We start from the raw sequence: 23463 nt of genomic DNA, 5'->3' as shown, positions 1-23463 counted from the left end.
CTTCATAGAAAAGAAGCTCCAAAAAGAGGTTTGTGATGTCCTTAGAGGCCTCTCAAAGCAACCCAGGAATAGCACTGGCTGTTGCCAAGTCCATCTCTAACTTTCCCTCCCTCCAATCCTTTTGGGGGAGTGCCCAGAGACTGCTAAGACTCCACCTAGAGCACTGCACCCAGCTCTGGTGCCCCCCCAGAGTAATAAGAAGGACATGGGACTGTTGGAGAGGGTCCAGAGGAGGCCACAAAGATGATCAGAGGGCTGGGAGCACTTCCCCTATGAGAAAAGTCTGCAAGATTTGGGGCTGGTCAGGCTGCAGAAGAGAAGGCTCCAGGGAGACCTTAGAGCAGACTTCCAGTACCTGAAGGGGGCTACAGGAGAGCTGGGAAGGGACTTGTGACAAGGGCTGGTAGTGACAGGATGGCAGGGAATGGATTGAAGCTTGAGGAGGGGAGATTGAGACTGGAGATTAGGAAGAACTTCTTTCCAGTGAGGGTGAGGAGACACTGGAGCAGGTTGCCCAGGGAGGCTGTGGATGTCCCCTTCCTGGAGATGTTCAAGGCCAGGCTGGATGAGGCCTTGAGCAACCTGAGCTGGTGGATGCTGCCCCTGCCCACAGCAGGGAGGTTGGAGCAGAGGATAGATTCAACACATCCAAGTGCCAGGTTCCACACATTGGCCACAACTACCCCAGGCAGTGCTACAGGCTGGGGGCAGAGTGGCTGAGAACAGCCAGGCAGAGAGGGACCTGGGGGTACTGGTTGACAGCCACCTGAACATGAGCCAGCAGTGTGCCCAGGTGGCCAAGAAGGCCAATGGCATCCTGGCCTGCATCAGGACAAGTGTGGCCAGCAGGAGCAGGGAAGTCCTTGTGCCCTGTGCTCAGCACTGCTGAGGCCACACCTTGAGTCCTGTGTCCAGTTCTGGACTCCTCAGGTTAGGAAGGAGGTTGACTTGCTGGAAGGTGTCCAGAGAAGGGCAAGAAAGCTGGGGAGGGGTCTGGAGCACAGCCCTGGGAGGAGAGGCTGAGGGAGCTGGGGTTGCTTAGCCTGCAGAAGAGGAGGCTCAGGGGAGACCTTCTTGCTCTCTCCAACTCCCTGAAGGGAGGTTGGAGCCAGGTGGGGATTGGTCTCTTCTCCCAGGCACCCAGCAGCAGAACAAGAGGACACAGTCTCAAGCTGCACCAGGGGAGGTTTAGGCTGGAGGTGAGGAAGAAGTTCTTCCCAGCAAGAGAGATTGGCCATGGGGATGTGCTGCCCAGGGAGGTGGTGGAGTCCCCATCCCTGGAGGTGTTTAGGAAGAGCCTGGATGAGGCACTTGGTGCCATGATTTAGTTGATTAGATGGTGCTGGGTGATAGGTTGGACTTGATGATCTCAAAGGTCTTTTCCAACCTGGTTAATTCTATTCTATTCTATCCTATCTCTAAGGTCCTTTCCAACCTAAGCCATTCTATTATTAAACTCAGCCACTCGATGAAAAGGAAGCTCAGGAGGCCTGAACTTTATGTTTTGGGTTGGTCTGCTCTGTAACTGCAGTGAAGGAGAGAGAAGCCCTGCTCTGCTGACAGAAGGGCTATTGCCTGTCACATTTTTCATCCATCAGCTTCCCTCTGCACAGCCAACAGAAACAAACAGGTTCCCAAACTGACAGCCAAGGCTAAGGCTCACTCTCCACATTCTGCTGCTACTCAGGAAGAGCAGAGGCCAAGAGCTGTCCTGCCAGGCTGGCCAGCCCTCCCACCACACACCACTGACCCTGCTGGTAGCAAAGTTAACCACCTTGGGGAACAGAGCAAACCACCCCAGATCTCCACACACATTTAGAGCAGAACAGATTTAACCAGGTTGGAAGAGACCTTTGAGATCATCAAGTCCAACCTATCACCCAACACCATCTGATCAACTAAACCATGGCACCAAGCACCCCATCCAGTCTCTTCCTAAACACCTCCAGGGATGGGGACTCCACCACCTCCCTGGGCAGCACATTCCCATGGCAAATCACTCTTTCTATGAAGAATTACAGCCTGTTCCACTGCCTGGCCACTCCTGCAGAGAACAACTTGTTCCTAATATCCAATCTAAACCTCTCCTGGTGCTACTTGAGCCTGTCTCCTCTTGTTCTGTCATTTGTTATACCCACCTCACTCCAACCTCCTCTCAGGGACCTGTAGGGAGTCAGAAGGTCTCCCCTCAGCCTCCTTTTCTCCAAGCTGAGCAATCCCAATCCCTTCAGCTGCTCCTCACCAGCCTTCTCCTCCAGCTTTGTTGCCCCATCTCCTCACCCATCCCTCTGACATTCTAAACCTCACATCTCCTTCCCAGCAGTTCACACTTGGCCAGGGCATTTCCCCCTCTGCTCTGAAGACCCTGCTGCTGGTTACCTTTCCAAAGGATCATTAACAGGGAAGAAGTAGGGGGAGGAAGTTACCTTTGAACTGCTTGATCATATTCTGATGGTTCTCAATAGCCTCCTGCAAGATCATTTCAGGTTGGTCCATCTTCCACTGCCACTCTGTGCCCACTGGGTTTGTGTGATGCCTGAAGGAAAGAAACATTCCCTTTGTCACTTGTGACAGAGCCAGAACCACCCCTCTGTCACCCAGGGCACCTCGGCACTGCTTAAGAGCATAAAAAGCAAGAAACAGCTCCCAGCTTCTGACACAGCTTTCAGGTGGCACCTTTGAACACCACTCTCCTACCCCACCCCTCCTTCAGGGCTTTGGTCTCCCCCAGCAAGAAGAATCATAGAATCAATAAAGTTGGAAAAGACCTCAGAGGTCATCAAGTCCAACCTGTCACCCAACACCTCCTGACAACTAAACCATGGCTCCAAGTGCCACAACCAAGCCCTTCTTGAACACCTCCAGGGATGGGGACTCCACCACCTCCCTGGGCAGCACATCCCAATGGCCAATCTCTCTTGCTGGGAAGAACTTTCTCCTCACCTCCAGCCTAAACCTCCCCTGGCACAGCTTGAGACTGTGTCCTCTTGTTCTGCTGCTGGTTGCCTGGGAGAAGAGACCAACCCCCACCTGGCTCCAACCTCCCTTCAGGGAGTTGCAGAGAGCAAGAAGGTCTCCCCTGAGCCTCCTCTTCTGCAGGCTAAGCAACCCCAGCTCCCTCAGCCTCTCCTCCCAGGGCTGTGCTCCAGACCCCTCCCCAGCCTCATTGCCCTTCTTCCCAGAAGGTATGGAGGGGAAAGAGAAGGATAAAAACCCAAGAGTCCAAGCAGCAGATTTTGGTGGCCACTGACAACTGGTGGGTGAGATCCCTGAGGAGATAAAAGTTGAAGCTCAAAGGAGCTCAGACCTGGCAGGTCTTTAACACCTATTGATGCAGAAGTGCAAACTGCAGCCACAAGAAGCACAGATCTGAAGAGTGAGAGGAAGCCAGCCTGGCAGAATCACAGCCTTGTCTGCAACCTTGTGATCCTCCAGCTGCAAATGAGAGCCAAGAGCACAAGAACAGAAGGGCAGCATCAGGAAGGTCAAGGCAAAAAAAATCAGAGCCAGCCAGCAAAGGACACAGAAAAGGGCTACAGGAAGGACTTTCCCTATAATGATGTGAGAAGCAAGAGGAAGAGCAAGCAAAAAGCTTGTCCAGTGCAACAAGCAAGCAGTGCTCAGTGTCTCTCTGTGATGCCAAGAAAGCTGTTTGCTCCTTTCCTTCTGCTTTCTCCTGAGGGCAAGGTGAAGAGCCCAGACTGGATTAGGAAGATGACAGGTTAGAGCTGTTTTATCAGAAGGAAATGTCTGCACTGGGATAGTTACAGCTACCCTAGAGCAGACTGGATGAATTGGCTGACAGCAGCAGTCACTAGCAATCAGCTGAAAGTTTGTTGAGGAGCACATAAAAAGTGATTTAAAACACACAGGTAAAGCTCAAATGCAGAGCTCACTCTAGCAGGGGCGACAGATTTCTGCCCCAGCCCCTCTTAACTTCCAGTTGCTGAAGACACACTGGGTTAAAACAGGGGTCTGAGAGCCCCAGAATGCAGCACTGAGAGAGGTCACAGCCAGCAGGGACCTGCAAGCCAAGACCACCACTGGTCCTTGCAGGCAAAGGAAAAGCAGAGCAAGACCCCTTGGTCCTGTTACACCACCAGGCAGCAACTCCTAGTACCAGCAGTGAGGACTTCAGCCCAGGATGGTTGTGTTGGTTGCTCTGAACTGAGAGAGAACTGAACTTCAGGACCTTTTCAGAACCCACTTCTGGCACTGGTGAGGCTGAACCTTGAATACCCCTGGATCAGGAATGGTGTGGCCAGCAGGAGCAGGGAAATCATTGTGCCCTGTGCACAGCACTGCTTAGGCCACACCCTGAGTCCTGGGTCCAGTTCTGGGCTCCTCAGGTTGGGAAAGATGTTGAGCTGCTGGAAGGTGTCCAGAGAAGGGCAAGAAAGCTGGGGAGGGGTCTGGAGCACAGCCCTGGGAGGAGAGGCTGAGGGAGCTGGGGTTGCTTAGCCTGCAGAAGAGGAGGCTCAGGGGAGACCTTCTTGCTCTCTCCAACTCCCTGAAGGGAGGTTGTAGCCAGGTGGGGGTTGGTCTCTTCTCCCAGGCAAGCAGCACCAGAACAAGAGGACACAGTCTCAAGCTGTGCCAGGGGAGGTTTAGGCTGGAGGTGAGGAGAAAGTTCTTCCCAGAGAGAGTTGTTAGCCATTGGGATGTGGCACTTGGTGCCATGGTTTAGTTATGAGGTCTGTGGTGCCAGGTTGGACTTGATGATCTTTGAGGTCTCTTCCAACCTTGGTGATTCTGTGAACTTGGCAGAACAAGTTGGTGGCTGGAGATCCACGGAGGCTGAGCTTTCATGTTCCCATCCCAAGCTTCACAGACCTGTAGTGCCAACTCCTCTGATAGGAGAACATTTCCCATCTCCCTGAAGCATTTAACCTCTGGAGTCAAGTCCCTTAATGAGCAGAAGCTTTTGTTTTAATCTGTGCTTTCAGTTCCCTCTTAATTTTTTTTAATGGCCTTCTTAAGTACCTCTCCTATGAGAGATTAATTTTTAATCTCTTCATTTGGAGGAGCTTACTGTCTGTGAGCACTGGCTTGTGGCCACACTTGTTTAGATCATCAGAGCAGAACTCCAGCTCCTCCCTACTGTACAAGCTAAAGCTGAAACAGTCAAGCAGAGATCTGGACAGGCTCAAGAGCTGAGCCAATGGGAACCTCATAGAATCATAGCATAAATAAGGTTGGAAAAGACCTCAGAGATCATCAAGTCCAACCTGGCACCCAACACCTCATGACTACTAAACCATGGCACCAAGTGCCACATCCAATCCCTCCTTGAACCCCTCCAGGGATGGGGACTCCACCACCTCCCTGGGCAGCACATTCCAATGGCAAATTACTCTTCCTGGGAAGAACTTTCTCCTCACCTCCAGCCTGAACCTCCCCTGGCACAGCTTGAGACTGTGTCCTCTTGTTCTGCTGCTGGCTGCCTGGGAGAAGAGACCAACCCCCACCTGGCTACAACCTCCCTTCAGGGAGTTGCAGAGAGCAATGAGGTCTCCCCTGAGCCTCCTCTTCTGCAGGCTAAACAACCCCAGCTCCCTCAGCCTCTCCTCCCAGGGCTGTGCTCCAGACCCCTCCCCAGCTTTCTTGCCCTTCTCTGGACACCTTCAAGTCTCTCAGTGTCCTTCTTAAACTGTGGGGCCCAGAACTGGACACAGGACTCAAGGTGTGGCCCAACCAGTGCTGAGCATAGGGGCACAAGTTCAGTAAGGACAAGTCCTCTGGGGAGGAACACCATCAGGCACCAGTCCAGACTAGAGGACACCCTGCTGAAAAGCAGCCCCATGGAGAAAGACCTTGGAGTCCTGGTGGACAGCAAGTTCTGCATGGGATAGCAATGTGCTCTTGTGGCCAAGGGAGCCAATGGTAAACTGGGTGCATCAAGGGAAGTGGATCCAGCAGGTCTAGGGAGGTTCTCTTGCATCCCTACTCTGCCCTGGTGACACCACACCTGGAATATCATGTCCAGTTTCAGGCTCCCCAGTTCAAGAGGCAGGGATCTGCTGTAGAGAGCCCAAAAGAGAGCAATGAGGATGACCTGGGGCCTTGAACATCGCTCTTGTGGAGAAAGACTGAGAGCCCTGGGGCTGTTTAATCTGAGGAAGAGAAGGCTGAGAGGGGATCTGATCAATGTCTATCAATATCTGAGGGGTGGGAGTCAAGATGAAGGGACCAGGATCATTTCAGTGGCAGGACAAGGAACAATGGGTAGCAGATGGAACCCAGGAGGTTCCACCTCAACCTGAGGAGAAACCTCCCTGCTGTGAGGGTGCTGGAGGCCTGGAGCAGGCTGCCCAGAGAGGTTGTGGAGTCTCCTGCTCTGGAGACTTTCAAGACCTGTCTGGATGCATTCCTGGGCAGCCTGCCCTAGGTGATCCTGCTTTGGCAGGGGGGTTGGACTGGATGAGCTCCTTCCAACCCCTAACACTCTGTGACTCTATGATCATAAAGGTACAGAAGAGAAAGATCAAGCAGCTTCTGCACAGGGCACTTCTCTCTGCCTGGTTGTCCTCCTCCCCTCAAATGCAAAAAGAACCAACCCCATTCACTTAAATCTTAATTAGCTGTTCCAGGGCTCCACAATAATTGGCTGGGCTTTGGACACTCAGCCAGGGAACAATCAAATCAGGTCTGCCTGGAGACTTCAAGGTCCCTTCCAACCCCCTCCATTCTATCAGCCTCCCAGGGCCAAACCTTTTCCAGGGAGAGGAAGGAGAGGGAAGGCCTCCAGTGCAAGGTCAAGCTGTACCTTTCACAAAACCTCTAAACCTGCTGGCTCATGTTCAGTTGCTGTCCACCAGCACCCCCAGATCCCTCTCTGCCTGGCTGCTCTCAGCCTCTCTGACCCCAGCCTGTAGCACTGCCTGTGGCTGTGGCCAAAGTGCAGCAGCTAGCAAGGCAGAAGACAAAAGAACCCAAGGACTAGCCACCACACCCTCCCACTCAGCAGGCTTTCACCTCACTGCTTTTCACAGAACCACAGAATCAACCAGGTTGGAAAAGACCTCAGAGATCATCAAGTCCAGCCTATTACCTAATACCTAACAGCTCCTCCTGCTGTGCCTCCATTTCCTTCACTGATCCCATCCTGCACTGCCCTACCTGTGCCAAACCCTCCCTTGGAAAGGCAGGTATTGAGTTCAGTGAGCAGGGAAGGCCTCCAGTGCAAGGTCAAGCTGTACCTTTCACAAAACCTCTAAACCTGAGTGTGTTTGGATGCTGGCTCCACCCATGACTCCTGCTTCAGAGCCAGCCCACTGCAAATGACAGCCAGCTCCCAGGGAAAGCAGCTGAACTCCAGCATTTCATGGCAAAGCAAACAAACAAGCTCCATGGCCTTTTCCTCAGCCATCCTGGGAGAGAGCTGCAGTGGTTCTGCAGCAAGAACCGTTGGCAGGCTGCACAAATGTCACCGTGCAGGGAGAAGAGATCAAGATAAAAGGAGTCACAGCAGTCTTATCTGCAGGCTTAGTGTGCAGAGCTGCACAGCAAGGCCAGCAAGACATAAAACCTGGCTTAAAAAAAACAAACACCCCACCTTTGGCCAAGAGTAGGTCACAAAACCCTATTGCCTCATGTCTGCAACACAGATGGCAGCTGCTAAGAAGGTGGAAACAGGTTTATCCCACCCAGGCACCTGTGCCTGCAGAGATACATTTAGGCTGAGCTGATCAAGGTGGTTGGTTTCCAGTAAAACCTGGCCTGCATGGAGGGCAATAAAGCTTCTCAGCATGGGTGAAAATGGATGGTGACATTGGGCACTTGGAAGAACTGTTTCTTCCAGGTGGGATGAGCTCCTGAGAGACCTGGGCTAAGGGAGACACTGGAGCAGGTTGCCCAAGGAGCTTGTGGATGCTCTTCCAGATGGACTGCAGCTGTCTGTCTTCTCTTCTCAGACCTCTGCCATGGATTCACAGAATGGTTTGGGTTGGAAAGGAGGTCATCTGGTTGCAATCCCCAGCCATAGGCAGGGACACCTCCCACCAGCCCAAGCTGCTCAAGGTTTCATCCAACCTGGCCTTGAACACCTCCAGGCAGGGGGCACCTCCAGCCCCCCTGGGCAACCTGGTCAGTGCCTCCCTGTTTCACCAGGTGGGATGAACTCCTGGGCTAAGGGAGACACTGGAACTGGATGCCCAAGGAGGTTGTGGATGCTCCCTCCTTGGGGATGCTCAAGGCCAGGGTGGATGAGGCCTCCAGGCTCTCCAGGACCACATAAAGGCTGATCTTGAATGTCTTCAGGGACAGGGCCTCAACCACATCCCTGGGCAGCCTGTTCCAGTGTCTCACCACCCTCACTGTGCAGAACTTCCTCCTGATGTCCAACCTGAATCTCCCCTGCTCCAGTTTCAAACCATTACCCCTTGTCCTATCATTACAAGTCCTTCCCCAGCCTTCCTCTAGCTCCCCTTCAGATACTGAAATGCACCTCTAAGATCTCCCTGGAGCATTCCCTTCTCCAGGCTGAACAGCCCCAACTCTCTCCTCCTGTCCCCATAGGGGACATTTCCCAGCCCCCTAATCATCTTTGTGGCCTCCTCCTGGACCCACTCCAGCAGGTCCATGGCTCTCTTGCATTGGAAATATTAGAAGGAAATGCTCTAATCTGATGATTCACAGAGTGGCTTGGGTTGGAAGGGACCTTAAAGATCATGGTTTGAAACTGAAGCAGGGTAGATTTAGGTTGGACATGAGGAAGTTCTGCACAGTAAGGGTGGTGAGACACTGGAGAAGGCTGCACAGGGATGTTCTCGAGGCCCTGTCCCTGGAGACATTCAAGATCGGCCTTTATGTGGTCCTGGAGAGCCTGATCTAGCTGCAGGTGTCCCTGCTGACTGCAGGGGGGTTGGGCAAGATGACCTCTGAGGGTCCCTTCCAACCTGGGAACCTGCTCACTTCACTTTGCAGGGAAACATGTTTTGGATAAAAATCCAGAAAGAGAGAGAGAGCAAGAGAGAGGCTGCAGGGTTTATGAACCATGCTGACATGGGAGGAGAGTAGGTATGGAAGTCCCTTCTTCCTACACCACATCCACCTGACCAGCACAGCTCCCAGACACACACAGGCTGCAGCAACCCAAGCACAGCATCTGAAAAAGGGGACAAAATAAAGCAGCTTCTTTCAAGGCACTTCTGGTTTCTGTCAAGGCTGAAGTGTGCATCAAGTGAGCCCTGGGATGAGTCTTACATTGAGCTCAAGGCTTCTGCCTTGAAATTGTGGAGAGTGAGGGCTCCAGCCCCCTGCCATGGGCAGGGACATCTTCCACCAGCCCAGGTTGCTCAAGGCCTCATCCACCCTGGCCTTGAGCATCCCCAAGGAGGGAGCATCCACAAGCTCCTTGGGCATCCAGTTCCAGTGTCTCCCCAGCCCAGGTCTCCCAGGAGTTCATCCCACCTGGTGAAACAGGGAGACACTGACCAGGTTGCCCAGGTGGGCTGGAGGTGCCCCCTGCCTGGAGGTGTTCAAGGCCAGGTTGGATGAAGCCTTGAGCAGCCTGGGCTGGTGGGAGGCGTCCCTGCCTATGGCTGGGGATTGCAACCAGATGACCTTTAAGCTCCTTTCCAACCCAAACCATTCTGTGAATCCATGGCAGAGGTCTGAGAAGAGAAGACAGACAGCTGCAGTCCATCTGGAAGAGGCAAAGAACTGCAACCCATTCCCCTCACAGGAGGTAAATAAATGAGAACACTTCTCAGCACAGGCCCCTGGAAAGCTGTTTCCTTGCATTCAGGTTGTTGCCATTAGTGAAATAAGGCCTCAAGCATTCATTATCATTAGGGCTACTGCTTCCAGGCCTGCTCTTCAAGTGACAAACGAGCTGCAGGCTGAGCTGGAGGCACACAGAGTGGCTCCCACGTGGCCATTTATCCCAATTAGAGCACTCTTCAATTCACACTGCTTTGGCTTCCCCACTCCAGGCCCACACTCCAGACAGGCTGCTGCTGCTGCACAGAAATACTGAGCTGGGCCATTCTGAAGGGGAGCAGAGTGAATTGGTCTGCAGTACACTAGCAGGGACAAAATGCCTCATTCTCATGATGTTATTGCTTTCTATTTGCTGTTGATGATCTACCTTCTGTGTAGGGACAGAGAGGCAATAATATGCAATCTCCTCCTAACCAGCCCAGTCACCACTGCAGAATTCAATGCACCATGACTGGCTGACACAGAAGGGGGGAAAAGAGCAGGCCAGGAGAGGTACATTTGTCTTAGAATCATAGTATCAGTCAGGGTTGGAAGGGACCACAAGGATCAGCTAGTTCCATCCCCCCTGCCATGGGCAGGGACACCCCTCACTAGATCAGCCTGGCCAGAGCCTCATCCAGCCTGGGCTTAAACACCTCCAGGGATGGGGCCCCAACCACCCCCCTGCACAACCCATTCCTGTCTTCCTGTCAACCCATGCCTGTCTTCCCAGGCATGAGAGGGCTCTGAAGGAAAGCACAACAATTGCACCTTAAACATGCCTGTGTCACAGTATCACCAAGGTTGGAAGAGACCTCAAAGATCACCAAGTCCAACCTGGCACCCAACACCTCATGACTAACTAAACCATAGCTCCAAGTGCCACATCCAATCCCCTCTTGAACACCTCCAGGGATGGGGACTCCACCACCTCCCTGGGCAGCACATCCCAATGGCCAATCTCTCTTGCTGGGAAGAACTTTCTCCTCAACCTCCAGCCTAAACCTCCCCTGGCACAGCTTGAGATTGTGTCCTCTTGTTCTGCTGCTGCTTGCCTGGGAGAAGAGACCAACCCCCACCTGGCTACAACCTCCCTTCAGGGAGTTGGAGAGAGCAAGAAGGTCTCCCCTGAGCCTCCTCTTCTGCAGGCTAAGCAACCCCAGCTCCCTCAGCCTCTCCTCCCAGGGCTGTGCTCCAGACCCCTCCCCAGCTTTCTTGCCCTTCTCTGGACACCTTCCAGCAGCTCAACATCTTGCCTAACCTGAGGAGCCCAGAGCTGGACCCAGGACTCAAGGTGTGGCCTAAGCAGTGCTGAGCACAGGGTACAATGACCTCCCTGCTCCTGCTGGCCACACTCTTCCTGATGCAGGCCAGGATGCCCTTGGCCTTCTTGGCCACCTGGGCACACTGCTGGCTCATGTTCAGTTGCTGTCCACCAGCACCCCCAGGTCCCTCTCTGCCTGGCTGCTCTCAGCCTCTCTGACCCCAGCCTGTAGCACTGCCTGTGGCTGTGGCCAAAGTGCAGCAGCTAGCAAGGCAGAAGACAAAAGAACCCAAGGACTAGCCACCACACCCTCCCACTCAGCAGGCTTTCACCTCACTGCTTTTCACAGAACCACAGAATCAACCAGGTTGGAAAAGACCTCAGAGATCATCAAGTCCAGCCTATTACCTAATACCTAACAGCTCCTCCTGCTGTGCCTCCATTTCCTTCACTGATCCCATCCTGCACTGCCCTCCCTGTGCCAAACCCTCCCTTGGAAAGCCAGGCATTGAGTTCAGTGAGCAGGGAGAGCAGCTCCCAGCTCAGAGCCAAGCTCATTGCCTTTAAAGCATCAGCAGAGAAATTCCCCTGAGAGCAGTCACTTTCCTGACTAAAACTCTTTCATTAACCCCTGGTTCAGGAGGGCCACACTTAGCAAGTCATCCCTCTTTACTCAGTGAGAACACCAACTGAATTGGTGGAGGTGAAGGCGCTTAAGTTTAGAGTCCAGTTTGAACCTTCTTGGTGGCATGGCACAAGATGAGCCAAGCTCATGTTCTCCAGAGCACAGGGAGCCATGAGGAGCCCCAGATAGCGACCTCCAGATGGAACCAAACCTCTCCCAAGCACCCTGTGCAGGCAGCAGTGGGAACTGAGGGCAGGAGATGGAGAAGTGCCTGTCCCTCCCTGACTCCTGCTTACACTGGGCTCCAGCTAGCAGGGACTTGCTGGGGCTCAACACCTGGCTGCAGAAGACACAGCTCTAGGCAGGGAGTGACAATGGGGAGGCCCTCAGACCCTCTTCAGCCTCCAAGATGTGAAGCCCACTCACAGGGCTCACCTTCTACCACCCCTGACCCGCAGGGCTCCACAGCTCTCAGGGGAGCAGCAGAGAAAGGAGGAACAAAGCTGCTTCCTTCCCAACCCTGCCTCCCCCAGGCCCCAGGTGAAAAGGGCAGACTGCCTCGGGTTTGAGAAGCAGGAGAGGGCAGAGGGAAGCACAGCCCCTATCCCAAAAGCATCTTACCTCCAGCAGAAGACACACTTGTTGGCACAGGCCAGGCTGGGGGTGGCCTCCATGCAGCGGTGGCTCTGGATCCCGTAGAAGCTGTGTTTGTAGCAGCCGCCGCGGCCTCGGAGCATCGACTGACAGCAAAGGCACACAGGCCAAGAGTGTTAACCCACACCACCCAGACCCCAGCCAAGGCTGGGAAGCCTGCTCCCTGGGCACACTGGCAGCTTTCAGCCTTGGACTTCTTTGAACCTCTCCTCCACAGACAGGCCAAGAAGAGTCGGGGTTGCTCAGCTGGAGAAGAGGCAACGTCCCTACGGATCGTCAGGGGGAGGGGATGGAGGCCATCAGAGGAAATGGGCAGAGGGCACCAAGCTGGGGGCAGGAGTTGAGCTGTATGAGGGAGAAGAGCTCTGCAGAGGGACCTTGCCAGGCTGGGCAGATGGGCAGAGGCCAAGGGCAGGAGATTGAACACATCCAAGTGCCAGGTTCCACACATTGGCCACAACCACCCCAGGCAGTGCTACAGGCTGGGGGCAGAGTAGCTGAGAGCAGCCAGGCAGAAAGGGACCTGGAGGGACTGGTTGACAGCAGCTGAACATGAGCCAGCAGTGTGCCCAGGAGGCCAAGAAGGCCAATGGCATCCTGGCCTGCATCAGGAACAGTATGGCCAGCAGGAGCAGGGAAGTCATTGTGCCCTGTGCTCAGCACTGCTTAGGCCACACCTTGAGTCCTGGGTCCAGCTCTGGGCTCCTCAGGTTAGGAAAGATGTTGAGATGCTGGAAGGTGTCCAGAGAATGGCAACAAAGCTGGGGAGGGGTCTGGAGCACAGCCCTGGGAGGAGAGGCTGAAGGAGCTGGGGTTGCTTAGCCTGGAGAAGAGGAGGCTCAGGGGAGACCTTCTTGCTCTCTGCAACTGCCTGAAGGGAGGTTGTAGCCAGGTGGGGGTTGGTCTCTTCTCCCAGGCAGCCAGCACCAGAACAAGAAGACACAGTCTCAAGCTGTGCCAGGGGAGGTTTAGGCTAGAGGTGAGGAAGAAATTCTTCCCAGACAGAGAGATTGGCCATGGGGATGTGCTGCCCAGGTAGGTGGTGGAATCCCCATCCCTGGAGGTGTTTAGGAAGAGCCTGGATGAGGCACTTAGTGCCATGGTTTAGTTGATCAGATGGTGTTGGGTGATAGGTTGGACTGGATGATCTCAAAGGTGTTTTCCAACCTGGTTAATTCTATTCTACTCTATTCCAGGGAGAGCTGCATTTCAGTGTCTGAAGGGGACCTACAGGAAAGCTGGGGAGGGACTGTTTTGAAGGGCTTGTGATGATAGGACAAGGAGAAATGGTTTGAATCTGGAGCAGGGGAGATTTAGGTTGGACATCAGGAGGAAGTTCTGCACAGTGAGGGTGGAACAGGTTGCCCAGGGCTGTGGTTGAGGCCCTGCCTCTGGAGACATTCAGGATCAGACTCAATGTGGCCCTGGACAGCCTGCTCTAGCTGGTGGTGTCCCTGCTGACTGCAGTGGGGTTGGACAAGAGAACCTTGGAGGATCCCTTCCAACCCAACTGAATCTGTGAACTTTGGTGTCCCAAGTCACCTGGGAGAGACCTTGCAAGCAAGGTCACAGCTCTGAATAGGGACAGATGCTGTCTGCTGGGGCAAATCCATAGGAGCAATTCAGATCAGCACACAGCATGACTGCTTATGCACAGCCCTACAGGAAGGGGGGGGTGGGGGGAAAGGAACTTATGATGTCAAATTCACAACTGCTTTAGAGGCCAGAACCTTTAACATCATCAATAACTTCTCAGCACAGCCTAACAACGTGCTTAGCTGGAGCTCTTAACTGAATCAGCTCTGAAAGCAGGTGAAGCCACTTAAGCTGCAAGAAATATTATGGTAAAAGCTCCCTGAGGAGTACCAAGGATCAATTCCAGGGCTGCCCTCCCCAGCACTCAATTCTTTTCATTTGTCTAGGAGAGGTTTTTTCCCTGCTAGCACTAAATTAAATACCCTGACCTCATAAAGCCTCATTCACAGCAGTCAGCAGCTCCAGCAGGATGCTGCATTTGCCTCCACAGAAGCACAGCAGCTTTTCCCCACCAGGATTTAACTCCTGTTTAGCACACAGGTTGCCTGGAGCAGAGACTCACCCAATCACTTTGGTTGGCAAAGCCCTTTAAGAGCATGCAGCCAAACCATTCTCTACCAAGGCTGGTGCTGACCCATGGCTCTCAGCACCACATGCTCTTTGGCATCTTTATTGATGATCTGGATGAGGGCATTGAGTCCATCAGCAGTAAATTTGCAGATGACAGCAAGCTGGGGGCAGGAGTTGACCTGTTAGAGGGTAGGAGAGCTCTGCAGAGGGACCTTGCCAGGCTGCACAGATGGGCAGAGGCCAAGGGCAGGAGATTGAACACATCCAAGTGCCAGGTTCTGCACATTGACCACAACAACCCCAGGCAGTGCTACAGGCTGGGGGCAGAGTGGCTGGAGAGCAGCCAGGCAGAAAGGGACCTGGGGGTGCTGGTTGAGAGTAGGCTGAACATGAGCCAGCAGTGTGCCCAGGTGGCCAAGAAGGCCAATGGCATCCTGGCCTGTATCAGGAAGAGTGTGGCCAGCAGGAGCAGGGAGGTCATTGTGCCCTGTGCTCAGCACTGCTGAGGCCACACCTTGAGTCCTGTGTCCAGTTCTGGGCCCCTCAGGTTAGGAAAGATGTTGAGATGCTGGAAGGTGTCCAGAGAAGGGCAAGAAAGCTGGGGAGGGGTCTGGAGCACAGCCCTGGGAGGAGAGGCTGAGGGAGCTGGGGTTGCTTAGCCTGCAGAAGAGGAGGCTCAGGAGAGACCTTCTTGCTCTCTCCAACTCCCTGAAGGGAGGTTGGAGCCAGGTGGGGGTTGGTCTCTTCTCCCAGACACCCAGCACCAGAACAAGAGGACACAGTCTCAAGCTGTGCCAGGGGAGGTTTAGGCTGGAGGTGAGGAGAAAATTTCTACACAGAGAGTTAGCCATTGGGATGTGCTGCCTCCTGGGGACGTGGTGGAGTCACCACCACTGGAGGTGTTTAGGAGGAGACTTGGGGTGCTTGGTGCCATGGTTTAGTTGATCAGATGGTGTTGGATGATAGGTTGGACTTGATGATCTCAAATGCCTCTTCCAACCTGGCTTACTCTATTCTACTCTATCCTATTCTACTCTACTCTACCCATTCCTGGGCTGGAAGGGACCTCAAAGATCATCCAGTTCCAACCCCCTGCCATAAGCAAGGGGGTTGAATGATCAAGGCCTCATCCAACCTGGTCTTGAACACCTCTAGGGAGGAGGCATCCACAACCTCCCTGGCCAACCTCTTCCAATGTCTCCCCACCCTCAATGGAAGGAATTTCTTCCTAACCTCCAGTCTGAATCTCCCCTCCCCAAGCTTCAACCCATTCCCCCTCCTCCTACCACTACAAGCAGTTGCCAAAGGTCCCTCCTCAGCTTTCTTGCAGGCTCCTTTCAGGTCACTTCCTTGAAGAGGTTTCAGGAGATTCACCACATTCTAGGAGACCAAGTTCCAGTTTGCTTTCCCCAAGGCAGGCAAATCACCCTCCTCCTAAGATGCTCTTTTGCAGAAGGTGACAGAACACAATCATTTTAATCTAAGCTCTCACTAGGCAGCTCTGCTTAGTACTAATCCTCCTGTCCCTGCCTCCTGCTTTCTGCTGATACAAATCTCAAACAAGCCTCCTGAAGATCTTCACATATTAGTGTGAATCCAAGTCAAAGCCACTGCCTGTAACCAATTTCAGCTCCATTTATTAGAATGCTTCACATTCAGCTCCCTGCTTCAGCTAAAAATAGGCCTGGTCCTATCTAAGCACACAGAGCTGCTATTTATTTTGTGAAATGGCTTTGCAGGGCTGCATTAAATTCCAGTCCTTCAATAGAAAACACCAAGTTCTCTGCTTTTTTTCCCCCTCAGTCACAGCATTAACAGACTTTGACAAGTTTTCCTTTAGACATTTCATGGCTTTCTCCTGACACACACACACACACACACACCAGTGACAGAAGGGAGAACTGTTTGTAAGAGCAGACAGCAGAAGCAGCCCTGGCATCAGTGCACCTCACAAATAGAATCACAGAATCAAGAAGGTTGGAAGAGACCTCAAGGATCATCAAGTCCAACCTGCCACCCAACACCTCCTGACTAACTAAACCATGGCTCCAAGTGCCACATCCAGTCCCCTCTTGAACACCTCCAGGGATGGGGACTCCACCACCTCCCTGGGCAGCACATCCCAAGGGCCAATCTCTCTTGATAGGAAGAACTTTCTCCTCACCTCGAGTCTAAACCTCCCCTGGCACAGCTTGAGACTGTGTCCTCTTGCTCTGGTGCTGCTTGCCTGCCTGGGAGAAGAGACCAACCCCCACCTGGCTCCAACCTTCCTTCAGGGACTTGTAGACACCAAGAAGGTCTCCCCTGAGCCTCCTCTTCTCCAGGCTAAACATTGTCCCATCAAGACAATGCACTGTAGGTTGCCCAGAGAAGTTGTGGAGGTTGCAACCCTGGAAGTGTTCAAAGCCAGCTTGGATGAGGCCTTGAGCAACCTGGTCTGGTAGAAGGTGTCCCTGACTGTGGCAGGGGGTTGGAACTAGATAATAGAATCAGTAAGGTTGGAAAAGACCTCAGGGATCATCAAGTCCAACCTGTCACCCAAGGTCCTTTCCAACCCAGACTGTTCTGTGGTTCTATCATTGGAAGGTGTTGTAGCCAAGGATGCACTGAAGAGTTACTGCTTACAGGTGTCACAGAATCTTAGAATGCATTGGATTGGATTGGAAGGGACCTTAAACATCATCTAGTTCTAAACCCCCTGCCATGGGCAGGGACACCTCCCACCAGATGGTTCCATGACTGTGCTGACTTACAGAGGTGCAGATCTCAGCAACTCAAGGAAAAGATCTTTGCCAGTGAGGGTGGTGAGAGCCTGGCCCAGGCTGCCCAGAGAGGTGGGAGATGCCCCATCCCTGGAGCCATTGCAGGTCAGGTTGTCTGGGGGTGTGAACAACCTGCTGACTGCAGGGGGGTTGGACTGGACATCCTTTCAAGGTCCCTTCCCAGCCAAACCATGACTCTCTATGCACACACACTCTCCCACTGAGGAGCAGTGCAGCAGCCCTGGCATTACCAAGTGACAGTTACCTCATTAGCTAAACCTCACCAGTGGAGAGGCTCTGGCTGTCACAAACCAGATCTATCAGTCACAGAACAACAGGCTCCAAAATGCCCTTGTGTGCCCACTGGAGTGTAATGAGGGACTGCCTTATCTTGGTTTCAGAAGCCCTCACATGAGTGATGTAACCTTCCTGCTTCCCTCTGTGCTCTCCTGCTCCTGCCATATATTTTTAGCAGGCAGGAGATGTTTCAGTAGGCAGCAGAAGAAAAGGAAAGCAACAGCAAATGATGTTCCCAGCTCTGCCATGGTCACATTCTCCCTCTGTGTGATTCTAAGGGCTCAGAAGGCAAAACTACAAGATAAAAATCACAGAATTGGTCAGGGAAGACCTCCAAGATCATCAAGTCTAACCATCAGCCTAACAACACCATGGCCATTACACCATGGCCCCAAGTGCCATGGATCACAGGATGTGAGGGGTTGCAAGGGACCTCCAGAGATTGAGTCCAACCCCCTGCCAGAACAGGAGCAGAGAATCCAGCACAGGTCACACAGGAACACATCCAGATGGGGCTGGAAAGGCTCCAGAGAAGGAGACTCCACAACCTCTCTGGGCAGCCTGCTCCAGGGCTCTGGGAGCCTCACAGGGAAGAAGCTCTTCCTCATGTTGAGGTGGAACCATGAACCATGTCCCCAAGTGCCATGTCCAGACATTTCTCCCAAGCCAGTTCCAATTTATTTCTTGGTGGATTTGCTCTTTCCCTTTAGAATCCTGAGCATAGAATCAGCTAGCTTGGAAGAGACCTCAGGGATCAGCAAGTCCAACCTAGGACCTAACACCCAGCACCTCCTGACAGCTAAACCATGGCTCCAAGTGCCACACCCAAGCCTTCCTTGAACCCCTCCAGGGATGGGGATTCCACCACCTCCCTGGGCAGCACATCCCAATGGCCAATCTCTCTTTCTGGGAAGAACTTTCTCCTCACCTCCAGCCTGAACCTCCCCTGGCACAGCTTGAGACTGTGTCCTCTTCTTCTGGTGCAGCTTGCCTGGGAGAACAGACCAACCCCCTCCTGGCTACAACCTCCCTTCAGGGAGTTGGAGAGAGCAAGAAGGTCTCCCCTGAGCCTTCTGCAGGCTAAGCAACCCCAGCTCCCTCAGCCTCTCCTCACAGGGCTGTGCTCCAGACCCCTCCCCAGCTTTCTTGCCCTTCTCTGGACACCTTCCAGCATCTCAACATCTTTCCTAACCTGAGGAGCCCAGAACTGGACACAGGACTCAAGGTGTGACCTCAGCAGCCTGTGACTGTCAGTGCCTTCAGCAAGTTACTCTCCACCCCGAAGCTGTACTTCCATCTGGGTTGCAACCTCCAAGTTGTCGCCAGGTTACTTTCTTTTCCTCTCTCTTGGGAAAGAGGAGGGGGGAGCAGGGGAGGGATTCTCAGCCTTGCCCCCATCTGAGCTCTTAAAGTCCCAGTTAAGGCTCAAAGCACCACACCCCTCCAGGTCTCTCAGCCCCTCCTCCCCAGGCAGTGCTTCAGTCCCTTCAGCATCCTAGTAGCCCTCCCTTGGACCCCCTCCAGCAGATCCCAGTCCCTCCAGAACTGGGGAGCCCAGAGCTGGATGCAATATTGCAGGTGTGACCTCACCAGGGCAGGGCAGAGCAGAGCGGGAGGAGAACCTCCTTCGATCTGCTGGCCACACTCCTCTGAGTGCACCTTCATGGCCACTTGTGTGCAAGCAATAGCACACTTGTGAAGGACATTTCATCTGGGACTGGCAACAGCTGAGCAAAGCTCCCCCTTGATGGATCTCTGTGATGAGACATGATGAGCACATACCTTGGTCCATCGGCAGAGCTTCACCCCAGAGTGGCTTCCAATCAGTCTGTAACCTGGAACAGCACAAACAAGTCAGAGCCTGGCTTTTACCCTGCAGTGCCTGACACACAGAACACACCAGCTGCTGCCCACAAGCATTCATAGGCTGCTTTGGGTTGGAAGGGATCTCAAAGGTCATCTGGTTCCAGTAGAGAATCTACTCTGCTCTTGTGAGACTCCTCACTTGGAGCACTGCAGCCAGGTCTGGTGCCTTCAGCACAAGGAACTGTTGGAGCAGAGGGGGCCACAAAGATCACAGAATCACCAAGGTTGGAAGAGACCTCGAGGATCATCGAGTCCAACCTGTCACCACAGACCTCATGACTAGACCATGGCACCAAGTGCCACATCCAGTCCCCTCTTGAACACCTCCAGGGATGGGGACTCCACCACCTCCCTGGGCAGCACATCCCAATGACGAACGACTCGCTCAGTGAAGAACTTTCTCCTCACCTCGAGTATAAACCTCCCCTGGCACAGCTTGGGACTGTGTCCTCTTGTTCTGGTGCTGCTTGCCTGGAAGAAGAGACCAACCCCCACCTGGCTACAACCACCTTTCAGGGAGTTGTAGAGGGCAATGAGGTCACCCCTGAGCCTCCTCTTCTCCAGGCTAAACAATCCCAGCTCCCTCAAGATGACCAAGGGGCTAGGGCACCTCCCCTATGAAGACAGGCTGGGAGAGCTGGGTCTGCTCAGCCTGGAGAAGAGAAGGATCCAGGCAGACCTTAGAGCCTTCTACTACCTGAAGGGACTACAGGAGAGCCAGGGAGAGACTTTTGACAAGGAACAGGAGTGACAGGCCAAGGGGGAATGCCTTTGAGCTGGAAGACAAGAGATTGAGACTGGAGATTGGGAAGAAATTCTTGACAGTGAGGGTGGGGAGACACTGGAACTGGCTGCCCAGGGAGGCTGTGGATGTCCCCTCCCTGGAGGTGTTCAAGGCCAGGCTGGATGAGGCCTTGAGCAATGTGGGCTAGTAGGAAGTGTCCCTGCCTGTGGTGGGGGGCTGGAACTGGATGAGCTTTAAGGTCCTTCCCAACTCAGCCCACTCTGTGACTCTATGAACTCAAAGGCAGGGCCCAGCTCGAACCCATTCCATCTCCACCAGTCTTGCTGGAGCCATGGTGAGGGATCTGCTGCTGCACACCCAGAGGAAAGCTGATTTCACATCACTCCCCAGCTTCCCAGCCAAGATCAACACAGTTGCATGGGAAACTTCAGTGCTCCAGGAGGATTAATTCCCCCATGCTCGTTAAGCACTAAGTGCCATTCTTTCCCAAACTGCTGCAGTTGGTTGTTTTCCCCTTTCAAAGGAAGAGCTTAGAGACCAAGATGTCTGGGGGATTAAAAGAGCCCTTCAAAATCAGCATTAAAATAGGTAACAAAATGAACCTAAGAGGGATTTGAGGAGCTTCTCTGTGTCACCCACACAAACATTTATAGCTCGATGGCCTGCTTGTCCCCTAGCCCAGCACATCTCAACCAGCTGCTTTGATTAACACTTGCAAGGGCAACACCAAGTTTTAGGTATCACAGCCTCCATCCTGCCTATCAGCATCAATTTAGCAGTGGGAAAGCCTTCTGCTCAGAACTGACCTTCACCTCCTAACAGTTCAAAAGTAGCACAATACCCCTACCCTGCCCGCTTGGCACCCCAGGGGAGTGCAGCTGTGCCCCACAGCCCTCCACACAAAGCCAGGCAGGCACCACAGTGACAGCAGATGCCACCACCAGCTGAGAATGAAACCCTCTGAAGACACACACAGCATGCACAGCATGCTGCTCCAGTTCCTCTGCCAACGGCATCCTGGCCTGGAGCAGGAAGAGTGTGGCCAGCAGGAGCAGGGAAGTCCTTGTGCCCTGTGCTCAGCACTGCTGAGGCCACACCTTGAGTCCTGTGTCCAGTTCTGGGCTCCTCAATTTAAGAAGGACATTGAGAGACTTGAAGGTGTCCAGAGAAGGGCAACAAAGCTGGGGAGGGGTCTGGAGCACAGCCCTGTGAGGAGAGGCTGAGGGAGCTGGGGTTGCTTAGCCTGCAGAAGAGGAGGCTCAGGGGAGACCTTCTTGCTCTCTCCAGCTCCCTGAAGGGAGGTTGGAGCCAGGTGGGGGTTGGTCTCTTCTCCCAGGCACCCAGCAGCAGAACAAGAGGACACAGTCTCAAGCTGTGCCAGGGGAGGTTCAGGCTGGAGGTGAGGAGAAAGTTCTTCCTATCAAGAGAGATTGGCCATTGGAATGTGCTGCCCAGGGAGGTGGTGGAGTCCCCATCCCTGGAGGTGTTCAAAAAGGGCTTGGATGTGGCCCTTGGAGCCATGGTTTAGTTGTCAGGAGGTGTTAGGGAGTGGGGAATAGGTTGGACTTGCTGATCTCTGAGGTCTTTTCCAACCTGGTTGATTCTATATGCCTTTGCTCACAGTCCCCATGGATCTTCAGCTACTAAGGCTGAACAAAGCCAATCCAGTTATTATTTCTACAGCCTTGGTAGTCAAAGGATTCCTTCATTTATAAGCAGGCTCACAGTAATCAGCTCAGCTGCTGACTTAAGGCACAAGAATGTTTAATCTGAAGTCTATATTAGTTAATCCTGCTCTAGATGATAAAATTTGAATGACCTAGAAGCTTGCCAAGCTCCCCTGAAATTAAATGTCATTTTTTTTAACTACACTAAGACACCAAGCTGCTGCTTTGAAAGCAGCTTTGGGGTGAAATGAGTGTTATTAGGCAAGGACTCTGGGCTGATAAGCATGTGGTGATTGCTCATCCTGACAATTCAGCTAAATGAACCACAGAGAGACCCAAGAGCTGGCCAGTGTCACTGATGGGGACTGCCCCAGTGTCCAAGGCAAGACCTGCTGCTGAGTTGCTGGAAGGGGTCCAGAGAAGGGCAACAAAGCTGGGGAGGGGTCTGGAGCACAGCCCTGTGAGGAGAGGCTGAGGGAGCTGGGGTTGCTTAGCCTGGAGAGGAGGAGGCTCAGGGGAGACCTCCTTGCTCTCTCCAACTCCCTGAAGGGAGGTTGTAGCCAGGAGGGGGTTGGTCTCTTCTCCCAGGCAAGCAGCACCAGAAGAGGAGGACACAGTCCCAAGCTGTGCCAGGGGAGGTTTAGGCTGGATATGAGGAAGAAATTCTTTCCAGCAAGAGAGCTTGGCCACTGGGATGTGCTGCCCAGGGAGGTGGTGGAGTCCCCATCCCTGGAAGTGTTCAAAAAGAGCCTGGATGAGGCACTTGGTGCCATGGTTTAGCTGATTAGATGGTGTTGGGTGATAGCTTGGACTTGATGATCTCAAAGGTGTTTTCCAGCCTGGTTAATTCTATTCCATTCCATTCTATTCATTAATGACCACATTGCAGCTTTTCAACTGAATCAGAGTTCTAACTGTCCATTCTCTGGAAGGACTCAAAGATTTGAGTCCCTTCAAGGAACCCCTTGAGCTCTCAGCCACTGAGACAGGACACTGCTACCTACAAACTCATGATTCATAGATTCATGGAATGGTTAGGTTAGAAGGGACCTTAAAGACCATCCAGTTCCACCCTCTTGCCATGGGCAGGGACATCTTTCACCAGACCAGGTTGTCCACGGCCCCATCCAACACTGTCAGGCTTGAAGCCTCCACAACTTCTGAGCCACCTATGCCAGTGTCTCACCAACCTTATGCAGAAGAATTTCTTCCTGAGGTCTAATGTAAATCCAGCTTCCTCCAGGTTGCAGCCATCCCCTCTGTCCTGTCACCACAAGCCTCTGTAAAAGCCCTCTCAGCTTCCCTGCAACCCCCTTCAGGTACTGGAAGGCTGCTCTAAGGTCTCCCCAGAACCTTCTCCTCTCCAGGCTGAGGAGCCCCTGGAGTGCCTCCAGCTCTTTGGTCATCTTTGTGGCCTCCTCTGGACCTCATCTGCTCTGCTTTGTAAAAGACCTCACTATTCTGAAAACTGATTTGCAGTCTTCCCCTGGCCAGTGTCTGAATCCTGTGGCACATCTCAGGCCCTGCACCACTGTGACTAATCCCTGTGCCAGCTGTGAGCTGCCACTGCCACCTGGAGTCTAACACCTAGACAGAAAGCACACCAAACCCCACAGACTGCATGGGGCTGGAAGGGACCCTCACAGGTCCTCTTGTCCAACCCCCCTGCACTCAGCAGGGACACCTCCAGCTAGAGCAGGCTGCCCAGGGCCCACATCAAGCCTGATCTTGAATGTCTCCAGGGATGGGGCCTCAACCACACTCCTGAACAACCT

At 53.3% G+C, this 23463-nt stretch overlaps 1 protein-coding gene across 1 annotated transcript in view; it reads right to left on the bottom strand.

Annotated features, from left to right (window-relative positions):
* Positions 1 to 23463, bottom strand: part of LOC104300243 (S-adenosyl-L-methionine-dependent tRNA 4-demethylwyosine synthase TYW1) — a 114171-nt gene that overhangs the window by 67990 nt on the left and 22718 nt on the right. Inside the window, exons 9-11 of the mRNA XM_054166986.1 lie at positions 19193 to 19245; positions 12213 to 12331; positions 2427 to 2536 (exon numbers count right to left, since the gene is read on the bottom strand). Of these exons, the coding sequence (XP_054022961.1) occupies positions 2427 to 2536; positions 12213 to 12331; positions 19193 to 19245 (282 nt within the window). The remainder of the gene's footprint in view (positions 1 to 2426; positions 2537 to 12212; positions 12332 to 19192; positions 19246 to 23463) is intronic.

The sequence above is a fragment of the Dryobates pubescens genome, chromosome 13, assembly GCF_014839835.1.
Source record: "Dryobates pubescens isolate bDryPub1 chromosome 13, bDryPub1.pri, whole genome shotgun sequence".
NCBI classification, from domain to species: Eukaryota; Metazoa; Chordata; class Aves; order Piciformes; family Picidae; genus Dryobates; species Dryobates pubescens.
Note: the sequence above shows the minus strand (reverse complement) of the source record. Positions and strands in the feature narration are given on the sequence as shown.